The sequence below is a fragment of the Diplotaxodon limnothrissa genome, linkage group LG16, assembly GCF_057381915.1.
Source record: "Diplotaxodon limnothrissa isolate DT_005_m linkage group LG16, D_limnothrissa_male_GT1.1, whole genome shotgun sequence".
NCBI classification, from domain to species: Eukaryota; Metazoa; Chordata; class Actinopteri; order Cichliformes; family Cichlidae; genus Diplotaxodon; species Diplotaxodon limnothrissa.
The window spans coordinates 23,283,358-23,311,243 of NC_140611.1; the positions used below are offsets into that span (position 1 = coordinate 23,283,358).

General features: G+C 38.9%; 2 protein-coding genes across 2 annotated transcripts; both read left to right on the forward strand.

Moving 5' to 3' along the window:
• Positions 1–9: 9 nt before the first annotated feature.
• LOC146616204 (acetylcholine receptor subunit alpha-like) lies at positions 10–8,678 on the forward strand. The gene is made up of 9 exons (XM_085375051.1): positions 10–176; positions 2,116–2,258; positions 2,361–2,405; positions 3,768–3,877; positions 4,306–4,501; positions 5,792–6,029; positions 7,717–7,940; positions 8,149–8,385; positions 8,483–8,678. Exons 1-9 carry the CDS (start codon positions 134–136, stop codon positions 8,609–8,611), a joined length of 1,365 nt encoding a protein of 454 aa, XP_085231177.1. The 5' UTR covers positions 10–133; the 3' UTR covers positions 8,612–8,678.
• Positions 8,679–10,841: 2,163 nt separating this feature from the next.
• Positions 10,842–26,654, forward strand: LOC146616205 (lysosomal cholesterol signaling protein-like). The gene is made up of 16 exons (XM_085375050.1): positions 10,842–11,018; positions 11,227–11,754; positions 16,191–16,590; positions 16,940–17,108; positions 17,205–17,360; positions 18,658–18,741; positions 18,902–19,022; positions 19,144–19,225; positions 19,480–19,570; positions 19,666–19,864; positions 20,569–20,658; positions 20,817–20,947; positions 21,545–21,640; positions 21,730–21,794; positions 26,076–26,210; positions 26,453–26,654. The coding sequence occupies exons 2-16, from the start codon at positions 11,292–11,294 to the stop codon at positions 26,646–26,648; spliced, it is 2,478 nt and encodes an 825-aa protein (XP_085231176.1). The 5' UTR covers positions 10,842–11,018; positions 11,227–11,291; the 3' UTR covers positions 26,649–26,654.
• The last annotated feature ends 1,232 nt before the right edge of the window (positions 26,655–27,886 follow it).

Below are 27,886 nucleotides of genomic sequence, written 5' to 3' on the forward strand. Positions count from 1 at the left end.
GGTTGTACAGTAAGTCATTTGCCAGCGCTAAAAGAATCTTTTACGTGGTTCAATGCGTTTTAATTCTCGAGTCATCGACAGGCAGCGTGTCGAAGATGGATCTTAGTTTGGATGCCTGAGTTTACTCGCGACAATGAATGTTGTGATTTTTATTTTTCATCTAGTCACCCTAACAGGTAAGAAATTGTTCTAAACTAATGTGTGCTTGATAACTTTTGACATAGTGTACTCGCCTTTTTTACATTAATTAAATGTTTCAGACATCAGTTATAATTATACATAAATAAAAATACAAATAAATTCCTCATTAATTATATTTACAGAAACTTCTCTGAGGTCAGTGTAAACTGATCCAATTCACAGAACACAACTAATGAGCAAATTTAAGCTTTGTACAAACTGGCTCTCTTGCGAGGCCAAGTACAGTGAGGCTTTTTCTTCTGCGTTTCAACCCTTCATCTGCCTGTCACCACATGAAGTCATCTGCATAATTATAGACAGGCAATTCCTTAGTTTACTGTGTTGAATGTCCCGAGAATCATTCAAGCATTCAAACTACATGTTGCTGTAAAATGGCCTTCATTTCAAGGTCAAGGGAAACGAAAGGAGGTCCTGCTTTGGCTTGTGACAGATGCGTAATGGAAAATGGAAAAAGAATATCTCTATTAACAACCCACACAGTGGAGCCATCACATGTTTCAATGAAGTGTTGCCAAAATTAAACTCTCTGCACATACACACTGTTTGTTGTGTTTACACTACAGGCAGTCCCTGTCTCCAGGACACAAATATATTGACAAAAACGAAGCCAAAATGCAGAAGCAGTGCGTAAAAAAATTAAGTAATATCGAAGATTCAGTGCCCGAGTTGTCCAGAGCCTGTCCTCACCTCCTCACCACTCCACCATTGTATTTAACAGTTGGAGGATGTTTGTGCTGATATGCTGTGTTTAGTTTTCGCTCAGTGTGATGTCGTGCATTACTGCCAGACATCTCCACACTAGTCTTCTATGTTGTCCCAGAGGTCTTGTAGTTTGTTCAGATGCAACTCTGCAAACCTTGGCTCTGCTGTCATGTTCCTTTTCTTCCCTCCTGGCAAACCTTCCAAACAAGCAACTGTTAATTTGTACTGTTGTGAACTTGAAAATGAAATTGAACATGCACAGGCCAGTAGAGCTCTCTGTGCATTGCAAAGTCTAACTTTGGGATGAATTTGCTGGGACATCAACTCATGGGAAGATTGTTTGCAAGTGGAAAACCAATCTTTCTCAATATTAACCCTGGAGAACCCATGGGGTCAGAGCCGACCCCATTGGTTTTCTAGGGAAACCATGGGGTCAAATTTGACCCCATGGGTTCTCCAGGGTTAAATGATGGATGATTGGCATGGGCCTTATAACCTCTCCCAGATTGATGGGCAACAACAATTCCTTCGCAATTCCTTAATCCAGTGCTGATTTTTGCTCCTTAGCATTCTATTAAAACACACTTGAATGTCCCAGAACAGCAAAATGCCCAAACTTCTGCTTTTATAAAGGTGCTCACACTTGCTGATGATTAGTTAACCAACTGCATTTTACTAGCAGCACCCGGCTGCTACCTATCCTTTTAATTCCTATGAAACCAGTCACAGTATAATTAGTTTTTTACTCACAAATTTTGCATTTTTACTCAACTTTTGTTAAATAAATAACAGAACAGTATATTTTTTCATGTCTGTAGTTCATCTGAGGTAATATTTAAATAACTTCAAGTCCTGCTAAGGAAAAAATAATAATGTCCAGATACAAAAACCCTTAAAACCCTTAGAACTAAAAGGTATACTTTCTTTTTACAGTCTGCATGTATACGTTTTATTTATATATCAAGTAAAAGTCTATTTTACATTGTAAAATTTCATGTCAGCACATTAAGAGTTATGCAGCACACATACTATAGATACTACACATTATCACGTCTGTTTTCCAGTCACATTAATTTAAGTCACCCTAAGTGTCAGGTGTTCTTAAAAACCATCTGATTTTCCAGCACTCAAGGAGAGCTACCAAGAGTGGTGTCACTGTTTAAATGACTCCAGACGTAACTCATCACAAAGCAACTATGTTGTCTGTTTCAGGCACGGCCTGGGGCTCCTTGGAAGAAACACTTCTATTTAAAACCCTTTTCACTGGTTACAATAAGGTTGTCCGTCCTGTCAGTCATTTCAAGGACAAAGTAAACGTTACTGTCGGTCTTCAGCTCATTCAGCTCATCAGTGTGGTGAGGTCTTAGTTCGCAGTATATCACCTGTCATAAGATTCACTGTTGTCACACAATGCTAATCTCTGTATGAGTAACACAACACATTTTTTGGATCCACAGGATGAGGTTAACCAGATTGTCACCAGCAATGTGCGACTGAAACAGGTTTGTTAATTTTTTGTTGTGTTGTCGTGTATGAAGGAGAAGGAAGGTATTCCTCTATAGTCACTTCTGGCATTGACAAAAAGGCCAAACTCAGTCTAATATTATCCTGCACTGACTTTGTTTTGATAAAAATTCTTCCTTTAATTCATTGGTAGGTGATTTTTGCCAAATACCCAGGATACTATTTTATATTTTATACTATTACTTCCTCTAGTATTGTTCAAAAAAGACAGATTAACCAAAAAAATCTGAATTCGAATTATTATATGCTGTCAGCTTGAAGAAACACAATGAAACACAGAGTAGCTGGTACTCCTCTACAACACTGCAAATTTTGGTATCAATCTGATTCTTTTGGAGAATTGGAATATAAATGTGCCTGTCTCTAAAACCCTTTGGATCAGTTTCTGTTGTTTAAATTATGGTACTTGTTTGGGGTAAATTATATTTTTTTGTTTCCAAAAAATAATGAATTAACCCAGGACAATGGGCTACATACTGACCATATAAGAAACAAAGTATTGATCCTGTCAGACTAGTATCGATGCAGTACCATAACCAGCATTGGTATCAATACTATGGGTATTTTGATAGACCCATCTACCTCTAGTAGCTGGACAGGGTTAGGGCAAATCCATCACTTCCTTTCAAACCAGGACCACAGCTATATTTTAGCTACCAAAGCCAATACAAGGAGGTTTTTCCCAGCTGGCTGGGATTTTTCCCTACCGACACAGGGTCGCCACAGGGACACCGATGGTCTGTAGGGCTGCTGACCACTAACCACTAACAACCAATTGGGGAATATAAATTTTTCCCTCAGGACAGGTTCCCTATAGCCTGTTCACTGACCAGTCTATAGGCCTGTGCGACTAGAGCTTTATTCACCTGTTCCTACAATGTTTGATTGTCGCACATCCGAAAAGACTGGTTAACATCATATGGTTAGTGATCACATGTCTGCAAAACCTCAAAAGTAGACAGCAATCATTCCCACGAGAACTGCCTGAGAAATGACAAATCATCATTATGTTTGGTCTATAATTAACTCACACTTTTCTAAGTAGTTTATGATAAACTATGATCCAAACACCAAAAATCACAGAACAGTAACTATTGATTCATTACTGATTACTTCAAGATAGTTTGTTGTCCTCCAAGCATTGTGCAAAATACTTTGTCCCTCATTACTTCAGGCTTGCTTCACCATCATTGTGTCCACTTTCAGCATGATGATCAGAATTTTCACTCATTAACAGCTTTTGTGATGTTTTCTGTTTTTTCCACTAAACGAACCATTTATACTGGCTGCTATTTTTGAAGTATAAACTATTGTCCTGGCTGTCCCTCTCTGTATTTCAGAAATGGAAAGATGTGAACTTGCAGTGGAACCCAGAGGATTATGGTGGCATCAAAAAGATCAGAGTACCTTCCAGGGACATTTGGCGTCCTGATCTGGTTCTTTACAACAAGTACGTATTCAAGCTATAACTGACCAATGCCAGGTATACATTTTTTTTTTTTTTTCCTAAAACAATTTCCTTAATAAAATTATACTTGACCTGAAAATTCTGACTGCAAGAAAACAATCAGCACACTCATTAGTGATATTTTGGATCACACATTTCTATACTTGCAGCATGTAGTGCGTGATAGCTTGGATTTCATTGTGCTAAATTTGGCCTCTGTATAGCAGATTCCCCCCGTGCCATATGCCGCACCCCCCCCGTGCCATATGCCGCATTGACACACTGCTGTTTTTTTCCCTTGACAACCAGCTCTGCTGCCACAACAACTTGTGCCAACCGCACCCTGTCCTCAAGTGCTGATGTCCCCCAGCGTGAACATTTAACTTATTATCTCCTGTGTTGATGCCGCCTGTGCTTGTCTGTACCCGCAGTGCCGACGGTGACTTTGCCATTGTTCATGAGACCAAGGTGCTGCTGGAGTACACTGGGATGATCACATGGAACCCACCCGCCATCTTCAAAAGCTACTGTGAAATTATTGTGTTGCATTTCCCCTTCGACCTCCAGAACTGCAGCATGAAGCTGGGTACCTGGACCTACGATGGGAACTTGGTCGTCATCAATCCCGTAATACATATTACCCCATTCACAGGCTGTTTCTTAAAGTTAGTTGAGGAGATTTATGCCACTCTCAACTAGTCTGCCTCAGTCCAAAAAAAACAAAAGTGTACACAAAACCTACAAAATAATGACAAATGATAACTTCTGTTTTGCATGAATTAAAGACAAAATTATTAATTGACACAAGAACTCAAGCTGTCATTTATACATACACTAAAACGGTGTTGCAACATGTAAATAATTTCGTTTCCTTTATTTACACTGGCAAGGGATAGACAAGAAGTTCCCCTTCTAGTCTTTCTGATAAGCTTGTAGACAACTACAGTTTTAGCCAACTAAATTTGAGGAAAAGTCATGAATTGCATATAAAGGATTGACAGAGTGACTATTACATCAGCCATTAAATTATTAACTGCTGTTTTAAAGCCTCAATTTCTGACTTTAACCATGCTTTGCTTAAGAAACCAGATGTACTACTTGGACAAGAGTGTGGCGTTAATCAGCTAGCACTAGCTAACTAGCTTGGTTAGCAAAGTGCACATGATACAAATACAAGCTTAAATTAAAATGAACAAACTGAAACAATCAGTCTGTTAGTTTTTTACTTCAACAAAATACTGAACAGGCTAAGATGCAACAGACTAAGAAGGTGCTTAATCTGTATGCCCACATTATAGCCACTTGTCAATCACAGCCATGTCTTAATCTCTTCGCTATATCTAGCACCCATATTTTAAGAATTCAACTGGAAATGAATCGACATCTATATAGTAATTTTCTAGGCTTTATCAGCTTCCACTGACCACTCGAAGCAATCAGTTAAATGTACTTAATAATGCATTCATAGGGTTCTTTATTTAATACCTCCCTAAAGAACCTCTTTTCCATGGCTAATCTAGAATCTCTAATTAACCAAGCTTGTGATTGGATGGAGAACCTGGAAATAACCCATTCAGGTACAAGAAGAGCATGCAAACTCCACAGAGAGCGCACAAGTGAGAGTCTGAACCAGGTATTTTCTTGCTGTGAGGCAGCAGGGCTAACCACATCACCACCATTGAAAAAGACTTAAACCCAGCGAGCAGGATGATAAATTAATGAGATTATTTATCAAGTCAAATGCAGGGTTATTTTCTCACAAACACTGTTACAATCTGACTTTCTTTGCAACCAGATGAAAAGAATGGAAGCAGATTTAAAGCTTACTAATTTAACTTTCTTTATAACTTTCTTTACATTTCTCTAGAAAATTTACATAATAGGAATAATTATCATCATATTCATATTTCCTGACAGGACAGTGACCGCCCAGATCTGAGCCACTTTATGGAAAGCGGAGAATGGGTGATGAAGGATTTCCGTGGCTGGAAGCACTGGGTGTACTACGCCTGCTGCCAAGACACCCCCTACCTGGACATCACCTACCATTTCCTCATGCTGCGGCTTCCTCTGTACTTCATTGTTAATGTCATCATCCCGTGCATGCTCTTTTCCTTCCTCACTGGCCTTGTCTTTTATCTTCCCACGGATTCTGGTATGTTTACACTGAAAAATGTAAACCAAACAATAAAACATCTATCATAGATCATAATATACAGAAAGTTTTAAACACATCCTCTCACTAAAAAAGATATAAACCATAATTCTTATTTGATATACTAATATACATTAATATACTTGAGGAAGTTTCTCACAATCTTGACAAATATAGTACTAGATTTATCTCGAGCTTTGCTTTTGTTGTATGCTTTTCAAATATTTTCAAAGGGAATCATTACCTGCGAGCCAATACTTCAGCCTCTTTGGAAAAATGGTATGTTGTTTCCTTTCAAGAGGCTGACAGAAAGATTTATGCCACTTTCATGTCTGGAAGGAACAGCCAGATAGCTAGCTTAGAAGTCTACAAGCTAAGCTATGTATAACATGTCCAAAGGTAACAAACTCCATCTACTAGTACTTGTAAAACCTCAGTAACCTTAAAACCTTAAAATTGCATAGACAATTGCAATTTTCACCTAAAAAAAAAAATCTGTTTAGAAAAGGAAACATTTAAAATGTTATTTAATCACGTTTTTCAAATCTGTTTAAGCACATTTGCTTGAGCTTCAGACAAAGCCAGCTCTTTTACTGTTTCTTGTGTATGTGTACATATATGCAAATGATGTAAATTGTCAAAATTAGACCATGGCCACTATTTGGCTTTCCTATTATGATATCAACTGAAACCGTGTTGGAAAAATCCTTAAATGCTGCCTGTCAGTCCAAAGTGTCTCTACACTGGCTTTTTCAGGAACTGCACAGCTTATGTGCACATCTGGCCATGTTCCCAGTGTGTCGGTCTGCTTCATTACCCAGAGTCCCTCTGTGCTGTCATGTCTGAAAGCAGGCCTTTGCTTTAATGTATAATACATCACTTGATCCCTGTTTCTGATATGGCTGCTGACAGGAGGAGGAGATGCTAGTGCCAAAAAAGATGCCCTCCCTGGGATAAATGCTCTTACTGAGCAACAACAAAAACAAACCCAAAAAAAGAGAACATGTCTCACATTTTACTCATGTGAAATGGTGTCAAAATCTCTTTATACTCCTGGCTTTATGAAAGAGGAAAAAAGTAGCCTATCACTGTTTGGATTTGATTTGCTTATTTGGGTGAACGATGCAAATGTGCTGCTGTATAAATTCAAATTAAAGTTAGTTGATGGAATTCAGGAAACAGCCCTCCCTGGTGGCAGTTTAATAAGATTGCATGTTCATGCAGTTTAATCTGCACGACATTTGCACCTATACCTTCATGTTTTTCAGGTCAAGTTATGGTCTAAACATGTTATCAGCCCTTCAGTGTATCGGGGATTAGTTATGGCATAAACATGGTGTCCTACATTTACCATCGTAGTTCCTAAGAATGTAATTACGTTATTTTCTTTCTTTTTTCTTTTTATTTGAATTATGTTTAGACTACTGAAGAGGTCAAGAATAGTAAACAAGAGAAAAAAAAGATCAGATGAACATCTACGTATCATGTTCTGATCAAAACTGCATACTGCGAAATGGAATTTGAACTGAAATAATTTAATAGCCAATTTTATGTTCTTTGGTTAGTAAGTCCCTATTGTCACATGACCAGAAATATTTACACAGCTGACTGTGTTTGAATTTCTATACCTCATGCGGATTTTTACACAAACTAAGAAAGAGTGAATGGTTACAATGGTGTCTTCCAGGTGAGAAGATGACCCTCAGCATCTCTGTCCTGTTGTCTCTGACTGTGTTCCTGCTGGTCATTGTGGAGCTGATCCCGTCTACCTCTAGCGCTGTACCACTCATTGGGAAGTACATGCTCTTCACCATGGTGTTTGTCATTGCATCCATCATCATCACTGTCATTGTTATCAACACCCACCACCGCTCCCCGAGCACTCACACAATGCCAAACTGGGTCCGCAAGGTGAGCACAAGAAAGCAAAAGACTACATTTTGATAGTGGAGCTGAATAACTAAAGGAGTAGATTTGCTCAAGCGAGGCAAGCTTGAGTTTTTCTCCTGCATTATATTGCCATCTAGTGGTAACAGACTTAAAATGTTTTTTTTCTTCTTTATCCATCTTTTCTGGCATTGTACACTCACTGACACATTTTTCGTCTCCTTCATGATAGGTTTTTATCGAAACCATTCCCAACATCATGTTCTTCTCAACAATGAAACGCCCGGGAAAGGAAAAGCAGATAAAAACCATCTATGGTGCTGATTTTGATATCTCAGATATCTCTGGAAACCAGGCCTCTGCTGTTCCCTACTACTCACCCATCACAAAGAATCCTGATGTGCGCAGTGCCATTGATGGGGTTAAATACATCGCAGAAACCATGAAATCAGATGAGGAATCCAGCAGTGTAACCATCCTTATAATAAACTTTTTTCCTAATATGTTGCTAAAATCCAATCTAGAGTCCTGCAATTGATACATTTTCTCTAATGTTTTTTTTTCAGGCTGCTGAAGAGTGGAAGTTTGTGGCCATGGTGTTGGATCACATTCTGCTTTGTGTCTTTATGGCTGTGTGTCTAATTGGCACATTAGCGGTGTTCGCAGGCCGCCTCATTGAGCTGAGTATGCTTTAAAGACCCATCCTTTATATTCTACCAGCTACACTTCTCAGGTGATCACATTCACCTTTGGTTTTTGAAGCTCCTGTACAGACCTGACAGCATTTACAGCTTGTTCTGCCTTTCTCTTGTTGTTTGTTTTTGGAGTGTGAACAATTGTATCCTGTAAGAACATGTAATTTGCAGTATTTTCATATTTATATTCAACATATTTTGACAGAGTTACTTTTTCCCTTGTGTGTATGGACAGGAACATGTGTGCAACTGGACATAAATCTAATGTTGTGTAATATTGTGCAGCTTTACTTGACACCTTTATACTGTACAGCTGAATAAAATTGTTTTGTCCTGTTACAAGGTGAGATATGACTGAAGGGTAGACTTTATAGCGCAATAAGCAGAAAAACAGATTAAAATTGATAGCCTCCTTCCTGCAGCTCCTTGCTTTATTCTGTTCTATTGTCCTGATACAAGAGCACTGGCACGTGCTTCATACCACTAAAAATATGAAAATTCTGACCTACACCTTCCAGGGTAAACATAGAGATTAGGAAAAAAGAATCCAGTTCTAGCTAATGTACGTAGCAGCACACGGCAGACTGACAACTTCTGGAGCATATTTGAATGTCTTTAATATCAAATGGTACATGTTAGAATCATAAAAGCTATAATCAAATTATAGCTGGTAATTGTGTTAATTGTGCCTAAGTTTAAAGCACGAGGGTCTGATTTATAATCGTGTCACTATTATAAGTCAGACTTATTTTTCTGAAGCACTTCTGCCTTTTGTTTCCCACGTCACTGTTTACACTGTACACCTTATGTCAACTCTCTATTTGAAATTCAAATATTAATGCAGATTCTGTACCTGTCCACTTTTACTTGTAATGTGCTTTTACATGCTTACTTAGCTCTTGGCTCCTCAGTTCACAGCAGTTATTTGACAGGTGCATGTGACACAGGCATTAGCTAACTTTTTTACTTAACTCTGTGGGCACACAGGAGACTAAATTTGTGGTATTTCTGGGTTTTATAGGTTGTATAAAATGTGCATTCCACAGTTAAGATACTTGGGAGAGTATATCAACATTTTAATTTCCCTGATATACTCCCACATCCCAGATAAATGATACTGCCATGCTTTGTGCTCATTTGAATGTAATACTAGAGATGTTGTTCTCCCCTGTTCCTTGCTTTACAATTTGCTACTGGGTCCACAGCAAGGTGCTGGAAACAATCCTAAGTGATTCTGGTTCATGTTGACATGACAGCGTCACACAGTTGGTGCAGATTTTTCACCTGCATGTTTTTCAGTGTTTTAGCTGACAGGAATGGCTCTCATCTGGTTCAGAGTTCAATGTATTGTGCATTCAGAGACGCTTTTCTACATACCTTGGTTGTTACAAGGGATAGTTTTAGTTATATCTACCTTCCTGACAGCTTGAACCACACTCACCATTCTGACGAACATGCAACTGCAACAAAAGTCTGCATAGCTCGTGACCAAGAATAACAAAAAACACAGAAAGATTTATGATCACAGAAGACAGAACATTTCATGCAAAAGATAACTCGTACAGTTAAGTATATCTTGTATTAAAAGATTATATGGAGACAAAACAGGATCCTTCCATTCAGCACGTGAGAAGGGCTGAATGTTAACATTTTCCATCACTGTCATCATTTTTATGATGATAACTGTGGTTCTCGTCATTTTTAGATTAAAGCCTTTTTAAAACTATAATTTGGCATAACATGCAGATACACCCTTTTCACAAAACTTTTGCTTAATTGAAAATTAGCATTTAAATGCTTTTTAGTCATTTAAGACAGTCTTCAGTCTTTCGTAGCGATGATTGGTCATGTGACTTGTAGACGATACTCTACCATACTTGGCTGTTGTGAGGTGGCGGTTGAATTTCCCCGTACAGGGGCTTTCCAGACTTTAAAGTTTTTAAGCAGTTTAAATTTAGGTAGGCGTCTGGTAAACTAAACTTTTACTAAGTTTATGTTTGGGTTAAAATGCATCCTTCAAGCCTGTCTGTCAGCACTGCGGAAATAAGTGGTCATAGTTACGCCATCTTTCGTCTCTTATACGTATTTACGTTGTTTTCGAAAAGGATAGAAAGAAGGCGCTACGCCACGCCTCTTTTCACTATCTTGAAAAGTGATTGGTTGAGATGTGTTGACAAATCATGGCTAATGAAACTTGTGGGTTGGATACTAAGCAACGCGGTCACGTAACAGTAAGAAGAGCGCTAGTGTCAAGTTATTTTTAAGAAGTTAGTAAAGGTGGAAGGCGAAGTTTGGATCGGTAAGAAGCTCTGATTAGTATCTGCCTCCAGCTTCACGTTAGCTCGCTGGCTAACTGACGGCTACCTAAATATGACTAGCGCATGGGTGCTCAACCGCTGCCAGACAGGTGAGACTGCATTATTAAAAAGATATATACAAGTTATATCGGTTGCAGTGATTTTTAACTATGTGTAAACAACGTTAAAACCTCTCTAAAAGCAGTCTTGTTAATATACGATATTATTTCGGTTAACTGACGTAGTTAGCTCTACGTGTGTAATGAGATTACAGCTGAACCGGTGATTTTAAAGGTTATAAGTGAAAGTTTTCCTCAGTGTCTCTAGTGACTGACAGTGCCGACTGGTGAGGAGGAGGGGATTAACGTTACGGCAAACCAGACATGACAGCTGGCGGCAGAGGGAGGGTCAACATAATGATGGAGGCACCGGAAAGAAGCCGCAGCTTCAACTTTTCATCTGAGGAGCTGGACTCCTCTGCCCTGTCCTCCAGCATGTCCATCGACAGGCTCTTCCCGGCTCTCCTGGAATGCTTTGGGATCATTTTGTGCGGGTACATCGCAGGGAGGGCAAACATTATCACCTCCACCCAGGCCAAAGGATTGGGGAGTTTTGTTTCCAAGTTTGCTCTTCCAGCACTGTTGTTCAAGAACATGGTGCTGCTGGACTTTGGTAATGTCATCTGGCCATTTCTCTGGAGCATCCTCATCGCCAAAGTGTGCGTGTTCTTCCTCGTCTGCATCCTCACATTGATAGTAGCCAGCCCCGTCAGTCGCTACAGTAAGGCTGGGCTCTTCTCAATTTTTGCTACCCAAAGCAATGATTTTGCTTTGGGATACCCTATAGGTAAGTAACTTTTAATCCCAGCAAACACAAAGCTTGTCATTCAGAGCTGTGACGTGTAAACATGTTGTCCCATTGTTTGCCCATCCATCATACTCAGAGTTCAGTTCCCCAGGATTTTATTATTTGTTAGCAAACAAATTCAAATTCAAATTCAAATTTTATTTGTCACGTACACAGTCATACACAGTACGATATGTAGTGAAATGCTTGGACAACTACTCGTGACCTAAAGAAAACAAAAAAAGGAAAGGCTATGAATAAGATAGGAAATAAATATGCAAAATTAAAAAGGGTAAATTTAACTAGGAAGGAATAAAATATAAATTAAGGTTAAAAATGAAATAACTGTACAACACAAATTAGAATGAAGGGTAAATTTAACTGGGAAGAATAAGATAAAATATATAAATTAAAGTTGAAAATAAAATAACTGTACAACAAAATACACAATACACAATATAGAACTATATAAGAATGTATGAAGAAATCTAAATATAAATAAATATATACACAATAACAGCAGCTGTACAAGTATTAACTGGAAATGAAGAATATAGTGACCAGTGTTGTGCAAAAACAATGTCCAGAAAGTCCAGTGTGTGTGTAAGAACCATATGTGTGGGTCAGTACTGTGTGGTGGTGTGATTGAGAGACCGTATCGCCTGCGGGAAGAAGCTCCTCCTCAGTCTCTCTGTGTTGGTCTTCAGGGAGCGGAATCGCTTTCCTGACCTCAACAGAGAGAACAGTCTGTTGTTGGGATGGCTGAGGTCCTTCACGATCTTCCTGGCCTTGGTCCAGCACCGCCTGCTGTAGATTGAGTGCAGGTCAGGGAGCTCGGAGCGGATGGTGCGCTCAGCTGACCGCACAACCCTCTGTAGAAACAGATTTTGATATCACTGCTTTTGCGGCTTTTCTTTTATTCACATCAAGTTCATCCATAAATAAATAAATAGAGTGGTAGATATAATGTGAATCAAAACTGCACCCAGTTGAAAAAGTCAATTTAAGTTCAAATTAACTGACTAGCATTAACTGTATATCTTTAATATTTAATTATATAATGTTTACGTGGCCAGAGATGCTTTTTGTTTTGCACTCACTTCAGCACTTCCATCCACTGTCTTCCTTCTGGGATGTTTCAGATTAAGCCTGATTTTCTGCTTTATGCTTAAAGTCAGAAATAGAATCAAGCTATTGCAGTGATAGGAGTTATGATCACCTGTTCATGATGCAGCACACTCACATTTCTTAATTTTACTACAAACTACTGTATAACATTTTGTTATGGAACGCCAGGACTGCCATAATGAATTAATTAAATACACCATTAAATAATTAATTAAATGTGGCAATAATTAATTAAAATTGGAATTAATTAATTAAATAAATAGTTATGATATATGTAATTAATTAATTATTGACACATTTAATTAATTATTTATGTATTTCACATTTTAATTAATGACACATTTAATTAATTAATTATTGACATATTTAATTAATTATTTATGGAAGCTAACAGAACTGAGCTTTGAAAAACCCTGTTTGTGTGTCACCAAATACCGTTTTAATATTTTTTTAGCCGAGAATGTAGTGGTTTAATCTTCATGTGTCTGGTCGGTTTGTCAAGATACAGCCTCTTTGCAAAAGTGTTTCGATGATTTCGGAGATGTCGTCCCAGTCTCACGGCAAAGCGTGGGATAGACCCGCTCGCCTCGCAAGCAATCCCACCGACAAAGCGCAGGCCCCGGTACACAGCTGTAGTAACCCCCGCTGACTTCTTTTACTGAGGTTATATTTATCGGTGTTTTATTTCCTGATGTTCTTATGTGTCCTACGTGTTTCAGTCGCCAATTCTGAATTATAACTAACATTAAAAACATGTTTAAGGAGGAGAGAGAGCAAATAAATCTGTTTAACATCTGATCTTTGGGTTTTTGTTCAGTAATCAGCGTGACCTGTGTATAAACACATAAAAGAGATAACGTTGGTGTTTCCGTCATGTAGTAACTGCTGGCTTTAACTGTACAAAGGTTGTTCGACACTATGAAACACATACAGACTTCATGATGTTCGGCTAATATTTTTATTGTGAATATTAATCATGCTGACCTCGCTCTGTACACCACGCAGCGAGGTCAGCATATCCACGATATCCTCAGCTCCATGAGTTAACACAAAGTTTCCCAGCTGACTATCTAACTGCCAACTATTCCAGAGACGTGAAAATATACAGCATAAAGAAAAGTGTAAGAGACTCAGCAGCAGATTAGAATAACAGTTATACATTTAATAAATCACCAAATGAATCCAAGAAACGAGCAAACCTGTTCCGACAATTTGAATTTGTATTCCCTCAGCTGCAGACTCGCTGCTGTTTAAATGTTTGAAAAGGAAGATTAGATATAAACAAACGTCAAACATAGACTCAGTCTGCCTTCACATTTGATATGAGGCCAGCACGTATAGTGGCCTCAGCAGGCTATTACTGAAATACACGTGCTATATCTTAAACTATGATATAAACAGGGAGGTCCTATTAACATGTTTAGTTTTAAAGGACACCTTCCTGCCTTTAGTCTCATTCATGAGCAGTATTCGTTTTCTTCTAACATCCAGAAGTCTGCACAATGTGTTTCATAGTTTGTAACAAGCCTTTGACAGGTAAACATAACATGACCGAAAAAGCAAAAAAAAAAAAAAAAGAGAGAGAGAGAGAGAGAGAGTGTTGACATAAGAAGAGAAAATGCTCTCAATTATGGAGACAGGCAAATGGTTCATTTATGTTTGATGTGTGTTTATTCCTCCCTAAATATCGTCGGTGAAGTTTGCCATGCACGTCAGATTTTCCTGCGCATTTTTATACCTCTGCCAACAGAGAGAGAAAAAAAAATCACATTCTAACAGACAGCTGGTGCTTAGAATACAGTTGAATAACTATTAAAAAACAGATGATATTTAGATGATAGTTCAGTCTAACACATGTGCCAGTGAACCATTAAACGTCTGTGAAACTATGCAGTTATGAAACGTAACTTTAACCTCAGCCAAACCGATTTGCTCAGTTGTAAATAAAACAGCGAAGTAAACGTGACCCGACAGACAGAACCTGAGTGAATGAAGTCCAGCGTTTAACCACTGAGAGCTAAAACTCAGCTGAGGTTTGAAAGCTGTGTGCTGGTGATTGGACATCAGCCGCTGATAAAGCTGGCTCGCCTATAAAGTGCTCTGTAAGGAAACAAGCTCCAGCAGCTCTGCGCTCGGGGAAAATACTATATTTACTTATCTTGTGCAGTTAAACTGTGACTATCACCAGGTAACTAGGCGTGTTTCTTGAATTAGCAGCAGGTGTTAAACAGCTGACAGATGAGGAGGAGGATGCATGCAGGTAAACTGAGGGTCTGCTGAGCTGATCGCTGGTTTCGTGAGAAAAATGTCAGCTCGTTCTTTATGTTACAGAAGCACAGAGACACAAGACCAGGCGGAAAGAGACGATCGTTCGGTGAAAATGAGAATCTGCGAATGCAACATGTGGAACACGGAGAGTGGAATATGTAAACAAACCGGTTAATGTACCCCCTCGGTGCGCTCTGCATGCTAACTGTTAGCAGAGCTAGTGAAATCTCTGAAAACATCTGAGCACTTTTGCAAACATGTTCTATGTTGACAACCTGACCAGACATACGGCGCGACATTCGCGGCTAAAACACTGTTAAAAGTGTAGCTGGTGACAGAAAAACGGCCTGTGATTTGATCTGCATTCTGGGATAACTGGCTGCCCCAAGTCTACACAAGCAATCGATTATCTAGGATCGACCTGTTTTGACTTACTTTGCACGGCAACCAATCAAATGTTAGAGAAGCTGCATGGGCAGCGTTAACCCCGCCCCCTGAGTTTGATGGGTGAGGCTGACAGATAAAATTATTTCATGACGAGAGCCAGGCGCCAGGACTGCCAAAATGAAATAAATAAATATATCATTAAATAATTAATTAAATGTGTCAATAATTAATTAAATGTGTCAATAATTAATTAAAATGTGAAATACATAAATAATTAATTAAATGTGTCAATAATTAATTAATTAAATGTGTCAATAATTAATTAAAATGTGAAATACATAAATAATTAATTAAATGTGTCAATAATTAATTAATTAAATGTGTCAATAATTAATTAAAATGTGAAATACATAAATAATTAATTAAATGTGTCAATAATTAATTACATGTGTCATAACTATTTATTTAATTAATTAATTCCAATTTTAATTAATTATTGACACATTTAATTAATTATTTAATGGTGTATTTAATTAATTCATTATGGCAGTCCTGGCGTTCCATATTTTGTAGGTATCCAGCTCGGTTTTGTTTTAAACCTTTTACACATTTCTTCATCATTTTTATTTTTTTTGCTTTATCTTCATCCACAGTTGAAGCCCTGTACCAGAGTACATATCCAGAGTACCTCCAGTATATCTACCTGGTGGCACCTGTGTCCCTGATGTTTCTCAATCCCATCGGCTTTGCCCTCTGTGAGATCCAGAAGTGGAAGGATCAGGGGAACCATCAACAGAGCAAAGTAGTGATTGTGGGAGTTGTAGTTTTACAGGTCATAAAGAACCCCATAGTATTTATGGTTGTTATCGGCATCATTGCCCACTTTGTGCTGCACCAAACCATTCCCGTCTTCATGGCTCAGTTTGTGGATGGCTTGGCTAACTCTTTCGGGGGAGCAGCTCTGTTCTACCTGGGCCTGTCCATGGTGGGCCAGTTGGGGAAATTAACCAAATCTACAGTGGTGACACTGATATTACTTACTACAGCAAAACTGTGAGTGGAAGTAATTTAGATTTTTATTGCACTTGATTTTCTAGAAGAGGGCGATATTAGTGTTATCAGACAACCTTGTCTTATTTTTATGAGGTGTACTATGGAAGTTTAGAGAGAGTCAGCATGTTCAGGCTTTTCAAAGTGCTCCCACCATGTTGTTTTGTGCTGATGCTTTAGATGAGTCAGACCTTTCTCTGACCAAAAGCTGTTATCAAATAGATGACATATTAAGTAGTCTCAGGCACAGCATGCTAGTCAGTGCATGTAAAGTTTGTATAGTTACACTGCATTTCACATCAGTGTTAAATAAAGCTTCAGGTAATGGTACATGACTTGATTTGGCTTTCAGGTTACTAATGCCCCTGATTTGTAAGGACATGGTGGATCTGTTGGACAAACGCAACACCAGCACTTTGAACCACTCCAGCCTCTCTGATTACGCCTTTCTTTATGGAGTGTTTCCCACTGCACCGAGTGTGGCCATCTATGCCGTTTATTATAACGCAGAGCTAGAAGTTGTGAGTTCTTTACAGCTTCCTGCCAACATACCATCTACCTTGTGCTTTCTCTCTCTAACTCACTGTGCATGCTTTCTTTGTTCTGATTCCTGACAGGTAACTGCTGGGATGGTGATCAGCACTTTCCTCTCAGCTCCAATAATGTATGTTTCTGCCTGGTTACTCACGATCCGTTGGACGGATCCTCAGCGTTTAATGAATTCACTGCAGAACGTCAGTTTCAACATAAGCATCGTGAGCTTAGTTGCACTGGTGAGTCACAGCTAGTTGACTAATCATCTATTCTTTATCAGCTGATCACTGTTTAAATGTATCTCAGTGGATGGGAACTAAGGTCATAGTGAACTCAAAGTTGCCTCTACTTAATAACGCACAGGGCGCTCACTGACTGTATTTTCTTTTTAAGGTCAGCTTTATTAATACTCATCTCCTGTTTATCTGCTCTGATGTTCTACCATTCAGGACAAGTAAATTAGAGATGCAGGCAGTCTTTGTAGATGTTTAAACCACATTGGCAAACTAACCTTAAAAGTCTATGCCACTAACAGGATATGCAAGTAGACAGATGTTTTAGTGACTTGCAGAGTTGCTTCCTCATTCTTTGCCTGTTGATATATCTTTTAAGGAACCTGAAACTTGTTGCCACGATTATCTTTTTGCAATGATTAAACAACATTGTTTTCTTTTTTTATTGTTTCCCTTCAATGTTTCCATTTTTTTAAACATCCACCAAGGAGATTACATTTTTGGAAGTGTTGTAGGAGTGTAGAGTGGGGTCACATGGTCAAAGTGTGCCACATTTGTATGGAACAATCATTTGAAGATTTGGAAGTTTTTCGTGTAACCCATATACTCATCTCTGCTCCTTAACCCCTATATGCCAATATGTTGTACTGACTACATATTGGCATATGGGGATTCTAAATACCATGTTATCTTGGACCTTTGATCACTTATCCAAGGTCAAACTTTCAAAAAATGCCCTTTATCTTTAAAAGTATGCCTGCATATCTGCTGCCTTTGTTTGTATTGGCAACAGGAAATGATACTGTTATATGTGAATTCTAAATGTCAAATGATAGTTTGCATCCAAATTTCACATTAGACCTGTGATCTCACTTTTTACTTGGCATCTGCCTTTTTTCACATTGAAAGAAAAGTTTTAAAGATAAAACCTTTGTAGCTTTAAAGAAAAGAGAATGTGCTGCCTATTAAGTTAGAAATATACTCTTGTATAATGTTACATAATAAGCTCAGGTTATAAATTACCTACTACCTAGTATCTATTACTTACTCTCACAAAAATGTTTTTCTTCGAGATATAATACTATCTGCTTAAAAGTAGATACTGCCCAGAGAATAAACTGTCTTGATGGAAGTTTGCTCCCTCAGAGTGCTTGTTGTTTAGTCATGTGTTTCATAGTTCTCAGTAATTTCCCGTTTACTTTCTTCAGAAAATGAACAACCAGTCACCACTAGTGTACTATTTCTGGTAAAGTCTTTGTCTTTGCAATAATAGATAATTTACAATCCATGTTTTCTCTCACAGGTGTGGACTATTGCCGTCATGTTTTTAAGTAAAAAATTCAAAAGGCTGCCTCACTTGTTTACAGTTAACCTTTTCTTTGCACAGGTAAGCATGGTATTGCATTCATGAAAAACTAATAGCACCATTAATGTCTAATATGTCTAATGATTAAGTAAATCATATAAATCATATCTATATGAAGGAACTCACCTGTGGGCATTCAAAAATGACTAAGTGCCTGTATTTGTTATTTTGTTCTCTGTAGGTTCTGACTTGCATTGGGATGATCTTGTGGAACTTCGTAGTGAAGGAAAATAACTTCATTGGTCAGGTCCTGACTTTCACCTTATTATGTACCTCACTCTACAGCACTTTTATATGGCCAGGTACGCACACTACCATCTACCACAGGAAACCTACATTGAACTAATTCATGTTGGTTCATACTGGTGAGATGTATCTGTAGTGTGACTACAAATTTTGAAATTGATGTTTTGTTGTTTTAAGGTTTGATAGCACTCTCACTTGTGCTCTTGAAGTCTGAGGATCTGAAAGTTTCACCGGGCATGTTGGTCATTGCGGGCTGGGGGTAAGAGGAATGTGCACAGACTGGAAAACACGTCACTTTGGTTTAGACTGACATTCATGATGCAATCAACAATGTAAATGAATGAATATATCATAATATAATGTGATTTTGCATGACACCAACTCACTTAAAATTAAATAGTAAAAAAATGTATATCTGCAACCAAGTGTCATGCACGTTGTTCAGGGTAATCCCATTGACCTGGTTTTTATATTTTAATACTGTGACTGAATTTGTTGTATCTATGGTTGCAGGATTCCAGCTTTAATAACTGCAGTTTTGCTCATTTGTGGGGAAAAAATGTTTGGAGTCATTGATGCAGCTTTCTTCTATGGCAGAGCACAGGTAATAATACCCGGCGAAGTCATTTTCCTGTTTTCTGCCATGAAATTACAGATAATGAAATACAACCTGTATACAATTTGGATGTTTTCTTTCAGATAATCTGCACCACATTTGTAGTTGCCTTCAGCATATTCCTGGGAGGAGGCTCTCTTGTGTGTCTCAGCAGAGGAAGCTGGGCCCAAAATGTCCAAACTGAAGAGGTGAACTCATTTGACTCTCCAGAAGATCCTTTGATTGAAAATGAACCCGAAAACCAGACCGTGTTTGAGACTGACCCCCCACCAAGAGATCAAGGTGCGTTCTGGTTTGCCAGATGTCTGAAGCGAGATGTTATAATTTAAATCTCCTGATCAAGACTTGAGCATGCACATAGAGATGTCAGTTGTTTACAGCCAAGTTGGACTGGAAATCCAAAGTTCAAATTAACCCTTATCTACTAGTTTTCTACAGTATACTGCCGCACAGTGCAACCCCTTCCTCTCAGATAAGGTTTCAGTTAATCACGTAGACAAAGTCTCTGCAGTTACCAAAAAGCAAAATACACACACAAAAAAAATCTTTTTTCCCCAAGGACGTACTGAAGACACAATTCTCTACAGCAAGGAAGCTGGTTAATGCTGAGAAAGGAGTGTCAGAAAGGAACAAGTTCGATGCAGTGCTTTTGTTTTGCTACATGCCACTGATTCATGGTCATAGTTCCAGTAAGCAAGACACATTATTGCAAACTTGCAAACCAGTTCTGCAAGTAGTGAAGAGAAACTGTTTGAATGATTCAATACAAGAGTTTATTATCTTGTGTTGTAAGTACTTGTGTTGTATCAGCAAAAATATTTGTCACTAGTATTTTTGGGGGGACTGTATTTTCATATGCATTATTCATAGTCAGTGAAAGTACTTTACTTACTTTCCTGGAACTTGTATTTTATTGAATATCTGCATCCTGTGTAAAATGAGATAAGCTGAGAATTGCTTCCAAATATTTCTTTTTACTTTATCAGCATGCCTCGTATGTGACTGTGCACCAACCCAGCCCCTGCCTGACATGATCATCAGTGCAGATATGAGCAGCACACCAGCCACACAAGCAGGTACTGCACTGATAAGAAACTGACATTAGTGTTTTTATTGTGAGACTTCAAAAAGCAGTAGGATTTAGTTCATTTTATAGTATATGAGCATCAAACTGAATATTCTTGTAATTTATCAGGTTTAATTATTTCCTTATTTGTTTCGCTGCCCCCCTCAGGTCAGTGTGAGAGCAGGTGCGAGTCCACAGATTGCCTCCTTGTCCAAGTGGAGGAGCTCCAACAGGTTGCAGACAGACAAGTGGCCCGTCATGTGCTCATGTGTCTGCTTCTGACTGTCAGCCTGCTTGCTGTGAGTAAACAACCACCTTTCAGTTCTACAGTGACATGAAGTCAGCCTTCATCCGCCTGCATTATTATATTTAGTGCATCTCAAACCAAATCAGATACAAATGGCTGAGCTGTGTAATTTCCAACTCCTGTCACTGGAAGACTTTAAGAAACACATTCAGAGACCCCATTAGAAAAGTCATGCGTCTGGCTCTTTATTTACTGTTACATTGAATTTTATATATTTTTATTACTGTACGAAGAAATCTTAAAATAGTGTATTAGGGACATCTAGATTAAAAAACTGAAAGTACAAGAAAAGATACTAGGTATTGCTGGTAGATGCTTTGGTATACTTTCATGTGTCAGCTGCCATGTAGTTCCTTTTCGTATATTATGAGAAATTACTGATTCTGGGCTTAAATTAAAAGCTTTTCCTTATTGCTGAAGCCAGTTTTAAAACATATAATTTGATCTCACTTATTCACTGCAGGCATACGAGGGAGGGACTCTTTTTGTTTTAATGAAGGTCCACTCAGCTGGTTCTACAAGCTGGTTCAGTGAACAGCGTTAGTTACTATTTCTAGTTCAAAGGTCTTCTTACATCCTGTTTTCACAGAATTTGTCCAGCTGCGTGTGGCTGCTCTTTAACCACAATCCTGGTAGACTCTACTTGGAGTTGCTCTTCTTTTGTGCTGTGGTCAACTATGGACAGGTTTGTGTTAGAAATATCCTGTTACCTATTCATGACTGTATACTCACACCCACAGCACTAAAGTCATGCTTCTCTTTTCCTGTTGACAGGGACTTCTCTCCTTTGCTCTTTTTGGGCTGGACAAACATTTGATTTTACTGCCGTTTAAAAAGAGGTAAATGGCTTTTATATGAAACTGCCAAATTATAAAGCACATTCAGACATTTTTAGACACTTACTGGCCACTTCATTAGGTACACCTTACTAGTAAAAGTTGGACTTTATTTTTCCCATCAGAACTGCTTTCAGTCTTATGCAGGTAAATCAAATTTACCTGCTGGTTTATATGCTCACTGGCCACTTTATTAGTTACACCTTACTAGGTTGGATTCATTTTTGTCCTCTTAACTGCCTTAATTTTTCATAGCATAGATTTAACGAGGCACTGGAAAAATTCCTCAGAGATTTCCTCCAAACTGAAATAATAGCATCACACAGTTGCTTCAGATTTGTCGGCTGTACATCCATGACGCAAATCTCCCATTCCACCAGGTTCAGCGACAATGTTCAGTTGGTAGTAAGGAGCCGAAAGACAAGAAATATCCCCCACACTATTACTTCAGCACCACCGTACACCTTTGATACAAAGCGGGATTGACTCATACTTTCATGGTGGTTTTGTCTAATTCTGACTCTGCCATCTGAATGTGGCAGCAAATAACTCGCAATTGTCCAATTTTGGTGAGTTGGTGTTTATTGTAGCCTCAGTTTCCTGTTCTTAGCTGACAAGATTGGTGCCTGTCTGCTTCAGGGTTCAATGTGTTGGGCATTCAGTGATGCTTTCTCACAAATCTTGGTGGTTGTGAGTGGTTATTTGAGTAACTTTTGCCTTCCTATGAGCTTGAATCCGTTTAGCCATTCTCCTCTGACCTTTGACATCAGCAAGACATTATTACCCAGAGAACTGCTGCTTACTGGATATTTTTACAGACCATTCGGACCTTAAAGATGATTGTTCAATTCAATTCAATTTATATAGCACCAAATCACAACAACAGTTGCCTCAAGGCGCTTTATATTGTACAGTAGAGATAGTGTCTGTCTCCCAAATCCAAACTGGAAGCTGGTTCCACAGAAGAAGGGCCTGAAATCTGAAGGCTCTCCCTCCCATTCTACTTTTAAATACTCTAGGAACAACAAGTAAGCCTGCAGTGTGAGAGCAAAGTGCTCTAATAGGGTGATATGGTACTACAAGGTCCTTAAGATAAGATGGGGCCTGATTATTTAAGACCTTGTATGTGAGGAGCAGGATTTTAAATTCAATTCTGGATTTAACAGGAAGCCAATGAAGGGAAGTCAATACAGGAGAAATATGCTCTCTCTTTCTCATCCCTGTCAGTACTGTTGCTGCAGCATTTTGGATTAGCTGAAGGCTTTTCAGGGAGTTGTTTGGACATCCTGATAATAATGAATTACAGTAGTCCAGCCGAGAAGTAATAAATGCATGAACTAGTTTTTCAGCGTCACTCTGAGACAGGATATTTCTAACTTTAGAGATGTTGGGCAAATGGAAAAAAGCAGTCCTACATATTTGTTTAATATGTGCATTGAAGGACATGTCTTGGTCAAAAATGACTCCAAGGTTCCTCACAGTGTTACTGGAGGCCAAGGTAATGCCATCCAGAGTAAGAATCTGGTTAGATACCATATTTCTAAGATTTTCAGGGCCGAGTAAAATAACCTCAGTTTTATCTGAATTAAGAAGCAGAAAGTTAGCGGCCATCCAGGTCTTTATGTCTTTAAGACATTCCTGCAGTTTAACTAATTGGTGTGTGTTATCTGGCTTCATGGATAGATAGAGCTGGATGTCATCTGCATAGCAGTGAAAATGTATGCTATGTCTTCTAATGACACTGCCTAAGGGAAGCATGTATAATGTAAACAGAATTGGTCCTAGCACTGAACCCTGTGGAACACCATAATTGACCTCAGTGTGTGAAGAGGACTCTCCATTTACATGCACAAATTGGAGTCTATTAGATAGATATGATACAAACCTCTGCAGCACAGTACCTCTAATACCTACAGCATGTTCTAATCGCTCTAATAGGATATTATGGTCAACAGTATCGAATGCTGCACTAAGGTCTAGCAGGACAAGCACAGAGATGAGTCCACTGTCAGAGGCCATAAGAAGATCATTTGTAACCTTCACTAAAGCTGTTTCTGTGCTGTGATGAGCTCTGAAACCTGACTGAAACTCTTCAAATAAGCCATTCCTCTGCAGATGAGCAGTTGGCTGTTTGACAACTACTCTTTCAAGGATTTTTGATATGAAAGGAAGGTTGGAGATTGGCCTATAATTAGCTAAGACAGCTGGGTGGCTTTTTACAGTGGGGCAAAATAGTATTTAGTCAGCCACCGATTGTGCAAGTTCCCCCACCTAAAATGATGACAGAGGTCAGTAATTTGCACCAGAGGTACACTTCAACTGTGAGAGACAGAATGTGAAAAAAAAATCCATGAATTCACATGGTAGGATTTGTAAAGAATTTATTCGTAAATCAGGGTGGAAAATAAGTATTTGGTCAATAACAAAAATACAACTCAATACTTTGTAACATAACCTTTGTTGGCAATAACAGAGGTCAAACGTTTACTATAGGTCTTTACCAGGTTTGCACACACAGTAGCTGGTATTTTGGCCCATTCCTCCATGCAGATCTTCTCGAGAGCAGTGATGTTTTGGGACTGTCGCCGAGCAACACGGACTTTCAACTCCCGCCACAGATTTTCTATGGGGTTGAGGTCTGGAGACTGGCTAGGCCACTCCAGGACTTTCAAATGCTTCTTACGGAGCCACTCCTTTGTTGCCCGGGCGGTGTGTTTTGGATCATTGTCATGTTGGAAGACCCAGCCTCGTTTCATCTTCAAAGTTCTCACTGATGGAAGGAGGTTTTGGCTCAAAATCTCACGATACATGGCCCCATTCATTCTGTCCTTAACACGGATCAGTCGTCCTGTCCCCTTGGCAGAAAAACAGCCCCATAGCATGATGTTTCCACCCCCATGCTTCACAGTAGGTATGGTGTTCTTGGGATGCAACTCAGTATTCTTCTTCCTCCAAACACGACGAGTTGAGTTTATACCAAAAAGTTCTACTTTGGTTTCATCTGACCACATGACATTCTCCCAATCCTCTGCTGTATCATCCATGTGCTCTCTGGCAAACTTCAGACGGGCCTGGACATGCACTGGCTTCAGCAGCGGAACACGTCTGGCACTTCGGGATTTGATTCCCTGCCGTTGTAGTGTGTTACTGATGGTGACCTTTGTTACTTTGGTCCCAGCTCTCTGCAGGTCATTCACCAGGTCCCCCCGTGTGGTTCTGGGATCTTTGCTCACCGTTCTCATGATCATTTTGACCCCACGGGATGAGATCTTGCGTGGAGCCCCAGATCGAGGGAGATTATCAGTGGTCTTGTATGTCTTCCATTTTCTGATGATTGCTCCCACAGTTGATTTTTTCACACCAAGCTGCTTGCCTATTGTAGATTCACTCTTCCCAGTCTGGTGCAGGTCTACAATACTTTTCCTGGTGTCCTTCGAAAGCTCTTTGGTCTTGGCCATGGCGGAGTTTGGAGTCTGACTGTTTGAGGCTGTGGACAGGTGTCTTTTATACAGATGATGAGTTCAAACAGGTGCCATTCATACAGGTAACGAGTGGGGGACAGAAAAGCTTCTTACAGAAGACGTTACAGGTCTGTGAGAGCCAGAGATTTTCCTTGTTTGAGGTGACCAAATACTTATTTTCCACCCTAATTTACGAATAAATTCTTTACAAATCCTACCATGTGGATTCATGGATTTTTTTTTCACATTCTGTCTCTCACAGTTGAAGTGTACCTCTGGTGCAAATTACTGACCTCTGTCATCATTTTAGGTGGGGGAACTTGCACAATGGGTGGCTGACTAAATACTTTTTTGCCCCACTGTAAGTAAAGGTTTAACTACAGCCAGCTTGAAGGCCTGTGGTACATAGCCGATTATTAGAGATGAGTTGATCATATTTAAGATTGAAGCATTAATTAACGGCAGGACTTCTTTGAGCAGATTGTGAAGGAAATCCCTGTAGGTCAGCAGTTTCTGAAATACTCAGACCAGTCTGTCTGGCACCAACAAACATGCCACGTTCAAATTCACTTAAATCACCTTTCTTTCCCCATTCTGATGTTCAGTTTGAACTTCAGCTTGTTCTCTTGACCATGTCTACGTGCCTAAATGCACTAGGCTACAGCCATGTGATTGGCTGATTAGACATTTGGGTTAATGAGCAGTTGAACAGGTGTACCTAACAAAGCAGCCAGTGAGTGTACAATGAATATAGCAAATGCACAATAGACTATGTTTACATTATATTACGGTGTCCGCTGATTTAATTTTGTTCTGTGTTTAGATTATACAGTCTGTGGTATGGAAAACAAGAAGAGCAGCCACAGAGTGATTTACCTGAGGAGATCAGGATGACCTGCACCCAGTTCACCAAATACCACAAGCAGCAGTGTTTTCATGACATTGTTAAAAAGAGAAGGTGAGAGCACATTGTCTTACTGACCACTGCTCTGGTTGAACACTGATGACAAATGCGTTTTCCAGTAATGTCTAGGCAAACCTTTGCTGATGCTCGGTGACTCACAAACCACAATACCTTCAAAACAAAATTATTCCTGATTCAGTCATTTTTCTGTGTGTGGGTTCTGTCTGCTCCTCTGTTTCTTGTGGCTCCTTTTACAGACAACTATCCTTTGGGTGAATTCTTCTTTTGACTTTCAGGTGTGGAAAGAAGACTATGGTGGACTGTTTTCTTGGCTGTGAACTTGTTGAGTGGCTTCTGCAGGTTGGTTTAGCTCAGGACCGTGGCGAGGCAGTACTCTACGGGACACGGTTACAAGAGGGTGGTGTGCTCCAGCACATCAAGCAGGAATACAGCTTCCAAGATAGTCCGCTGTATTATTGCTTCATGGCATAAGCTGCTTGCATTAAAAAATGAGCTGCTTTTTTTTTTTTTTTTTTTTAAAGCCTAAAAGAAATTTCAGTCAAAACAGGAAATTCCTGTACAGCAAAAGACTCGATGTACTGTTCCCTTTAATGCAAAAAAAAAAAAAAGGCAGCTGTGTGTAGATTGTCTCAAAGGGAAGGAGGAGTGTATAATAACCACCTCAGTCTCTATATCCAAAATGACAAGTTTATTTCTGAGACACTGTGTCAAAGCCACATTGCTAAAACTTGAACATGAGCCGCACATATATTCCTATTCATCCAAATCTATTGTTTGGAGGCAACATCAAAAGGAGATACAACTTAAAAGCAGCCGAATAATTCCTGACTATGTGAAAAAGCTGTGACTCGCCTACTGTTTAATGCAACACACTTCAGGAAAATCAGGTCAGGCTTCAGATTGTGATGGATGTTTACAGAGAAGAGGTATTCTTTAAGGTGTGTAGGTGTATACTGTATGTGTCACACTGGAACTTCACTGGGATTGTGATTCAAGGGAAGAAGCTTCCAAAAGTAGATTCTTTTCTTTTTTTGTTTTGGAGTGCGGGACACTTTATTTGTATGTTTTATGCCATTCTGTGAGTGATGAAGCACAAAGAGGTGTTCTCATTTAAAAAAAAAAAAAAAAAAAAAGTGCGTGTGAGGGGGGGGAAAAAAAAGTCTCCTCTGCTTAATCCAGTCATTGATCTACTAGGACACCTTTGTGTTTCCTCACTCTTATCAAGAATATTTTATTTTGCCAAATAAATAAAGGGAAAGGACTCACATTTCACCAGTTAATTATTAATTTCGCATGAAGCAAAGGTATCGTTGCTTTGGAAACCTGTACTTGAACAGGTCTTGACAGTGATGTACATTATTCATACAGCTTTAACAAACAGCAACTGTCCAGTTCGATCAACATTTTTACTTGCTTTTGTTTGTCCATTTCAGTAACCACATAAAAAAGTAAACGTTAGCAAGAAAATCTAAGTCTTCACCTGAAAATGGGTTTTGTTTTAGAAGTTTAAGATGCTGCAGTTATTTTTTCCCCCTCTCTCAGGTAAACAAGCAAATTAATTAATTTTCTAACTCTGATATTAACAGAATGTATGTAAATATCTAAGTTACTGTAATATAATGTGTATCATCACACATTGGCTAATAAAATAAAAGGTTTATTACCAAACCTTAACTCGTGTATTCATGAATTTGTTATTGAACAATTGA